The following is a 9,035-nucleotide window of genomic DNA, read 5'->3' as shown; positions in this document are numbered from 1 at the left end:
GTACGCTGGTTCTGTACGGTCTTAACAAACAAGACCAGCATGATGTCTTTTTGACTATCTACTATAATAAATTTTATACGGCTTTTGGTGACTAATTTATCTTCTGTTTCTTTATCGCATCAATGTAAGACATCGACGGTGCTTTGGTGAGCCGCGACCCGGCGGGCGTTGCGGTGGTGCGGCGTGGCGTCGGTCATTGCGGTGTACGGTGGCTGGGCAGGCAACAATTGCGGCTGTGGTGGCGTGGTGATGTGGCATGGGTTGAAAACTTTTGCAGAGTTGTAACCGTCCATCTATTTGAGGAGAAGTGTTTTTTTTTGGAGAGTTCCAATTTTTTGGGGAAAATTTGGAGACTGCTAGAGCAATTTATTGTCTCAACTCTTTCTATACGTGCATTTCTTTGGAATAGGTAGACTGCTGGATGGAGATGCTCTTAGGCCAGATGAAAAGACTACAACACAAACATATAAAGAAAACAAGCTTATGCAAGCTCTGTCTTGCGATGGACGAGGACCTGATGCATGCTTTAGTGCATTGTTCTCATACAAAACGCTTTTAGGAGGAGGCCAGGCTGCTCTTCGATATCTCCTTGCCACGGCTCCACCCCAACACCTGGACACACTCTGTGAGCAGCGATTCACAGAAAAAAACCGTGCCACCATCATCATGGTCATGCGGGCTATCTGGATGTCCCACAAAAGGAGGACACATGATCAAGAGACCATCGACCCAGCTACCTCGGTTCGGCGCATCCGCGAGGACCTGGCGTTGTTGGACATTCCCCGGCAGAGTTTCATCCCGCTGTCGGGCCACGGTTGGCGGCCCCCTAAGACTAACTACATCAAGATAAATACATATGCTGCAATCCAGCTTGATGCTGGCAATGCGGGTGCGGGAGGCATTGCCCGCTCTTCATCGGCTTCCCTGGGTGCATGGTGCAAACCCCACTTGTGGGTTACTGATCCTTTCATCGCCGAAGTGCTCTCTCTTCGGGAGGGTGCAATTGTTGCCAAGCTACGAGGATACACGCACGTGCAACTGGAAACCGGCTGTCTTGAGGCACTAAACCTCTGGAACTCTAGATACACTGATCGTTCGGTGGTAGCACCGATTTTTTCTGAAATTAGAGCTCTCTGCTAGCTTTTTGTCATTTGATATATCTCATGTAATAAGAGCCGCTAATGGTCCTGCACACCTGTGTGCTAAGCGTGCATGTACACTTAATGTGATTGAAAGCTGGCTAGACTCCACCCCTAGCTTTCTAGTCAGCAGCCTCTTGGCTGACTGTCCAGCGAATGCTTTTATTCAATAAAGCTCTCTAAAGTTCCCCACAAAAAATGGACTTATGACTGAACTGAAAACATACATAACTCTGTCCTGCAGAATTTTGACAAGTTTCCTAGACCAGTTTAGCTATGACCGAACTGAACTGAAAACATACACCATAGTTCTGTCCTGCAGAACCTTGACAAGTTTCCTAGATAATGTAAATTGACCTGAAGAACAACGGATTTGACTACAATATCGTTCTCACACTACTACTTATATTTTACATCATGTGGGGTACTAGAAACTCCACATGACCGTCGTCCATGCCCAAATTTAAGACGGCGGCGACCATGGTCCCAAGAACCGCCACACCTGCAACGGCAATGGCGGCAAACCGTCCAACCTTGCATGTAGCCCATCTGCCTCCCTCCGTCTTCCCCATCTCGCCGGCCGCTGCATTCTCACCTAGCGAGAACAGGGACGTGGACGCGGTAGATCCAGAGGACAATGTGCTCGACGAGAAGCCGCAGCTGCAGCTACAGGGACAGCGCGGGATGGTACACTCGCAGGAGCAGGAGCACGAGGAGGCGGCTGCCATGGCTGCTACAGCGACGAAGGGCGCGGCATCTCCGGAGCATACGCTGGACGCGTCTTCCTCGTAGGTTCGGATCTTGCCACCGCCGTCGACCGTGGCGTCGGTGCTAGCACTGGCGCCGCCGCTGCTGATCTGCTGGAGCGAGGAGATCAGCTTCCTCGGCGTCGTCGGCGAGCGCCCTACGAGTATAGGGCAGAGGTCCGGCGTTATCGGGCCGGCACCGGTGACGATGGCCGAAGAAGGCGAGCCGGCGTTGGTGGTGTCCGAGCGGCTACGGCGATGGCGCAGCCGCGGCGGCATGGCCGTGGAAGTGGAACGGCTGGCCTTGTATTCATCCCAGTACATCTCCAGGTCCCTCAGCCGCCGCTCCAGACAGTCGACACGGAAGCCAACAACGACGTCGTGGTCGCAGGCAGGCCGACGGAGCGCGAGGTCGTGGGGGTGGTGGGGGCTGGTGGCCGTGCTACAGGCGCTCATGCCCGTATACGCCGCGCCGCGGCGAGAGTGGAAGCGTGGAACTGCGGCAGCGCGAGACGACGGTGGCTAAAATAGAGGTGGGTGGTTATGCGCACGATGCAACGAACTGCCGCTATCGTAGGCCACTGCTTTCACGTTCGACGGCCCGGGAAGCGCGGAGGGCTCGCATTTTGAAATGGCGTGAACGACGTTTGCCCGTTGGATTGATCAAGAAAACCAGCCATCCAGCCGGTTCAAGCCCACTAACGCACGTCCCACAGTTGTTCCACGCGCTGACGGAAAATGATCAGAAACTGCGCGCGGTCCGTAAGGGCATGTACAATGGTGCTATCTTAGGAGTGCCACGTAGGATAAATGATGAGGTGGAGGAGAGAGAACTTGTAAGAAAAGGCTTGTCTTCTCTTATTTAAGATAAGACAAGAGATGATCTCTTAGCACAATTTGTCTCATCATGTTTTAAGGAATTGCTAGTTATTGAAGATAAGGCTAAGATATAACTCATTGTAGACATACTTTTTTGTCATCTCTAAATTACATGTAAGACTTAAGATAAGACTATCTTATCAACCATTGTACATGCCCTAAGGAGGCAGGGTAACAGATTCAATTCGAAACGCAGAGAGGAAGTAGGGCCAAAGCAGATTGAATCCAAATGCAGAAGCGATCGAGATGGCACACCGCGCTTTCTCCTTCCCGCCGGACGCGGTTGACGCGGTTGGTAGGCATCTTGGAAATTTCACTGTAGGCTCTTCTATGTGTTATTGTTAAGCAGAGTAGATTGCTTCAATTTAAAGGTTTTTGTTGTTTTCTTCAATGGATTATTTTTTTGTCTGTATGATTGTATCATCATTTTGCGACATGGTATCCTGATTTCTTTATCAGTTCTATATACATTATATATTTTTCCAATTTACAACTCAATTGTTCAATAACTTGCAGTAAAGCTCGTTACTTAATGCAGAATTACTTTAAACCAGAATGTGTCGCCTTTCTCTAATTGTTGTGACTGAACTCCAGGTAGTGATTGGAGAAGCAATATGTTCTCCAAAGTGTTCTTCTCAGCTCAAACTCATATGAACTCGGATGAATAGTAAAATCCAAATAAATAAATAAATTCTGATTTTTTTATGACAAACTTTGGCAAATATTTTCAATGCTTGCAAAGTTTTATCATGAAATGACATTTGTGGAAGTCGTGGCAAATAAAAAAAAACGATTCTCCAAAATGCTTTCGAAAACATTTTTTTTTTAGCATCAATTTTATTTTTTTGCCACGACTTTCACGAATGTTATTCTACGATGAAACTTTGCAAGCATTTAAAACATTTGTCAAAGTTTGCCATGATTTTTTTCAGACTTTTTTTGAATTTATTTTCATTTTTATATTTTACTGATCACTCGAGATCAGTTAATCAGCGTCGTGTTCTCCTGAATATTGACCTTCTCTATGTTCTATCTATTCATTTCTTCCTTAGTATATTCTATGTTCTATCTATTCATTTTTTCCTTAGTATATTGGTTTCTTCATACCGTGTGTGAGCATATTTTTGTCGTGCAAGAAGTTGAAACTATCGGCCTACTAACACGAAACACATTTATTAATAGGTACTTTAGTGTGTCAGTTTCTCCTTCCTTAATGGAAATTAGTGCGTCTTTTTTCAGTTTCCTATCGTCACATCTATAGGAGATTGCTCCTCTTTTCGACAAGTTCCCCAACGACGACGATCTCTTCAACAACATGACAAACGACACATCTGCTTTCGCTGCTTTGTATGTTATATCTATGCTTTCTGTTAGGGTTAGTGTTCGGAGTACTACTAATAGCAATCCTATTCCGACGTCAATGATCTCTTCGACTACATGGCAAACGGGACATCTGCTTCCGCTGCTTCGTATGTCATTCTATGCTTTTTATATGTCATTCTATGCTTTCTGTATGTCATTAAGAAAAAAGGGTTTCCACCCACTTTGTATTACAAAGCAATCATCCGATACAACCATCGATAGGGACTGAAACGAAAGCAGCACAAACACGCCCCAAAAAAAAGAGAAAAAAAGAAGAAACAAATGCCGCTAACGGCGGATCGACAAAAACGACGAAGCCTCATGACTGTTGCGTTCACCGAAGATCGCCCACCAAGTTCCGAGACTTCGAAGCGCCGGTACCAAACAATACCTCCAAGAAGGGACGCAACGATGACTGACGCTGTTGCCAAGGGTTTCCCCCGATACGCGGCAAGGAGAGAGGAAGGGTAGCCCCGACGCCCTCCAGGAAGGTCCGGCGGCACCCTCAAGCGCCACCGCGTCGGTGTCGGCCAAGCCAACAGGGATTTCTCCCGATCCCGGCCTCTACCTCAGGCACTTCAGAACTCGTCACCGGACCAAACCACCACCCTGCGCCAACACGGACACGAAGCTTCCCACGCTGTCTCACCACGGCACCGCGAAGATGGTCTGCACAATGAAGAAGATGAGTCGGGACTAGGGCAGCAACACCGTCGGCATACGGGAGGGCCCCACCTCCACCGTCTACGACGGCAGCCGACCGGACGCCATAGCAAGAGCCTACCGGCCCGTGGCCCCACATGCCCGGCCGGGCCCTCAAAGGCCCGGACAGCTCCCACCTCCGCGCAGCAGCTGGCATGTCGGCGGCGCCGCTGTCCCAGTCCAAGCCGCTCCCCAGCCTCCCCATACAGAGAGCGTCGCGGTCGCACCGAAGCCGACCCGCAAGTACCCAGAAGGGACCCTACGAGCCCAGATCTAGGCCGGGGACGCGCCACCGGCCGGCCAGCACCACCGGACCGCCCCGCTGCCAAGAGGCGGCACCACCACGGCAAGCGACGCCGGCCTCCACACCATGACGTCGGACCGCCACCGGCCGAGGCGCACCGCCGCCGGCCATCACTGCTCGAGCAGGGGAGGGCCGCGCGCGGGGAAGGGCATGCCCACCGCCGCCAGCACAACACGACCGAGGACCGGCGGCGCACGCTGACAGCGGCGGGAGGAGGGAGGGGCGCGGGGGAGGGCTGGAGGAGCGCGGTGGAAGGGCGCCCATCCGCCTTGCTCGGGGGCGTGGAGGAGGGTGGGGGAGGAGAAGGGGAGCAGAAGGGGGAAAGGGCTGGCGGCTCCGACGGGCTCCGGCCGCCATGGCGGTGGCTCCGCACGAGAGAGCCCTTCTGTATGTCATTCTATGCTTTCTGTTACGGTTAAGCCTCTTTGATTCACAGGGTAGAAAGATCAAAAGAATAAAAAAATTATAGAAAATGAGATGACATGTATCTCAAATTCTATGAGTAGGAATAGAAAAAAAAAATGACCTCTGATTCATGTCATAGAATTTTTCATTGAGTCTAGACTAATGTTTATTTTTTTTTGAAATGTAAGAAGAATTCTTCCATAAAAATAAAATTCCATTCGTATAAACCTAAGGGCCCTAAATGAATTTTTCTTATAGAAGTCCTATCTTATGCAGTTCCTATAATTCTATAAGATTCTTCTAAATCAAAGAGTGTTTGTTATTACTAATACTCTCTCCTTTCACTTTTGTAAATCGTTTCATTTTTGTAAATCGTTTCATGTCTGAAATGCCTTCAAGGTCTTTCATTTTTGTAAGTCGTTTCATTTCTGAAATGTCTTCTAAGGTCTTAGGTCTTATAAAAGTAAACAAAGGGAGTAGCAACTTTGAAACGGAGGGAGTGAAATGTCTTCAAGGTCTTAGGTCTTATAAAAGTGAACAATGGGAGTAGCAATTTTAGAACGGAGGGAGTGGTTTCAACAATTTGTTATTTGTCTCGATTATCTTCACTATCATGCTTCCCCCAAAAAAGAATCTTCACTATCATGTTTTTTCAACCGGAAAATGCCTAATTATTCAACAGACGCGGGTGTCAAACTTTTTTTATTCCCCGACTTGTGAGTTCAAAATCAAATTTGTTTAAACTCGTTCAAGTTTGACCAAGTCTAACATCTAGAACATGAAGTTACTCTTTTGAGATTCTGTATATATTTTCATACTATGTATTTTGTGTTGTAGATCTTGACACATTTTTTGAGCTGGCCAACCTTTTAAAAGTTACTTAAAATAAATCTAGAACTTCAATTATGTTGAAACGAAGGGAGTACTACATTCACACGGAATTTCAGAAATGAGAAGCGAAGACCCAAATGTACAAACACCGGTCCACATACAGGTAAGCAACGTTGAAGCTACAGAGCACACTACGAGCGCAGCCGCGCAACGAACACGATCATCGATCTCAGTCGGCCTTCTTGGAGACCTCCGATTTTGCCGCACCGTCATCATCGAGCGAGGACAGATCCCTTGCTCGCTTGTCCTCCGCCGTCTTGGCGTACACCTCGTCGCGCGTGTGGAAGTACTTCTCGAACGCGCGGGGGAGAAACTTGGGGATGAGGAAGACGAACAGGTTGGTGGAGAAGTAGACCAAGTTCGCCACCGCGAGGTACCTGCCGAACCACACCCAGGCCTTATCCTGCATCACGCCGCGGAACGCGATGTTCAGACACACGATGGGAAAGGATTCATATCTGAAACTGGAAATCGTGACATCAACGCACCTGAACGGGGGCGGTGCGGGTGATGAGCTTGTTGGTCCACACTTCGTAGACCCAGTCGACGATGACGAAGACGCGGCGCACCGTGTAGAGAAGCGGCACCAGTGCCCTCAGCGGCGGCGAGAAGACGCCGAGCGAGCCCACGATGTTCTCCGTGAGGATCTGGCACGAGAGCAGGAACAGGTGTGGCGTCGCGGAGCGCACGGCGGCGTCGTCGCCGCGCGCGAACCCGCCCAGGACGTGCGCCAGCGGCAGGAACAGCCCCACCGTGGTGCCCATCACCACATACACCTGAAACAGCCTGCTTGCGCGCGCGCGCACAATTAATCATCCAGAACAGTGCATCCAAATATATACAAGAACAATCCCCACGTGCTAATCAAGTTAATCTTCTCTGAGGAGCGCGGGTTAGCGATGAGAACTTACTTGCTTCCGCGGAAGATCTCCTGGGACGCGGCGGAGTGGGCGGCGGCGGCTTCGTCGTCGAGCTTGCTGTGGAGCGAAGGGAAGGCGAGGCGGGAGAGGGCGAGGAGGTAGAGGGTGGTGACGACCGGGAAGGCGAGGTCGATGAGCGGGACGAGGCCTGACATCGAGAAGACCATGATGAAGGCGACGAGCTGGAGCTCGATGACGCGGAGCGAGCCCATGACGCCCCCGAGCATCGCCGACGACGGCTGCCGCTCCGCCCCGTTGTCCGGGTCAGACCGCGGCGCCACTGCCAGCGATATTCCCGACATGGCAGCTACCTCAATCAGCCCCCTATCAATCAACAGCTACGGCAGGTGCACAACTGATCGCCGACCGCCGGAGAAATGAACAGAGCAGCACCGCGGGACTATAATTTACGAGAGGAAAGCAGAGGAAGGAGTAGCAGGAACTGGGCAAGAGGGAGTGGGAGTATTTGTTTGTTCGCTGGCGCCGGTCAGATGGGATACGTGTCCGGGCTCCCGGCGGGGCACGTACAGGGCCGAGGACACGAGGGCTGGCTGCGTGGCACTTTTGGGGTAACGCATTTTCATTTTTCTATGCGACGCCGTCTAGTTCGGGCACATCTGTCGTCCATGCTCGCGCCTGGATGGTTCCATCGGGAAGAAAGGAAAGAGAGGAACAGCGTCGAGGCTCCAGGATGAGATTGCCTGATAAGGTCCTTGTAAGGCTTCTAGCAGAAGATTACGTAAAAATCATGGATATTTTCAAAGGGATTTCTTTTGTTATTTTTATAGATAGATCATAAAATCGTGGAACAATAATTTTCTAAAAACATGTAATCCAAGATAAACAAAATTATCGGCTCCACCGAGGTTCGGGTCTGCTTAAAAAATAACTCATCCTTGAATGTACTTTATGTTTATTCTTTTGCGAACTCCATCCAAAATAGATTGAAAGACGAGCCACTTCAATTATCGATGCTGACAGGGGTGCTTAAAAAATCATTTCTTGTCTAAGCACCCATACTTATTTATACTCCTTTCGTCTGGTGAAAAATGTACATATAAAAATTGTAGGACAAATTATGGAATGAAGTAAAAAATGCATTTGAAAGGTACAAACCACCATCTTTCTCTTTAATTACCCAATCCCCAATGAGCTAAATGCATATAAAAATTAAGAAGACCATGCATAGAGTGTTATTGGTCTTAATTACCATGTGGTGAGAGAGAAACATTTTTTCTACTTTAAAGTACATTGAGAAGATATAACATAGAAATACATCCTTTTATGGACAAATTTTGAAGCCAAATGCATACTCTTCACCGAACGGAGGGAGTAGAAGACAAACACTTAATTAGGCACCATTGTTATAAAGATAAGCACCTGATTCTTAAGAAAAACATGATTTATTTCAGTAAGCATCTTCTTAAGCGTTTTGCACCATAAAAGGCCTAAATTATATCATGTGCCTTTTAGATTAGTTTAGTATAGATAGTTATGCGAGTTATCTAATTTATTTATTAATTTTGATTTTGTGCTTCATTTAGTGTTTAGACCAAAAGATGCATTGTCTAGTCAGATGTCCTCACATAAATGAATCTCTTACCCATCTTTTATAACCAAGGAGCCAAAATGAAAAGGAAGTTTCTTTGCCCCATTAGACCAACCAAAAAATGCGAGTCATTAGGTT

General features: G+C 48.5%; 1 protein-coding gene across 1 annotated transcript; it reads right to left on the bottom strand.

Annotated features, from left to right (window-relative positions):
* Positions 1-6,417: 6,417 nt before the first annotated feature.
* Positions 6,418-7,796, bottom strand: LOC125541673 (uncharacterized). The gene is made up of 3 exons (XM_048705018.2): positions 7,340-7,796; positions 6,917-7,214; positions 6,418-6,831 (listed from the first exon to the last, which is right to left on the bottom strand). The coding sequence occupies exons 1-3, from the start codon at positions 7,648-7,650 to the stop codon at positions 6,598-6,600; spliced, it is 843 nt and encodes a 280-aa protein (XP_048560975.1). The 5' UTR covers positions 7,651-7,796; the 3' UTR covers positions 6,418-6,597.
* Positions 7,797-9,035: the final 1,239 nt, after the last annotated feature.

Source organism: Triticum urartu, chromosome 2A (assembly GCF_056163025.1).
Source record: "Triticum urartu cultivar PI428250 chromosome 2A, HENAU_Tu73, whole genome shotgun sequence".
NCBI classification, from domain to species: Eukaryota; Viridiplantae; Streptophyta; class Magnoliopsida; order Poales; family Poaceae; genus Triticum; species Triticum urartu.
Note: the sequence above shows the minus strand (reverse complement) of the source record. Positions and strands in the feature narration are given on the sequence as shown.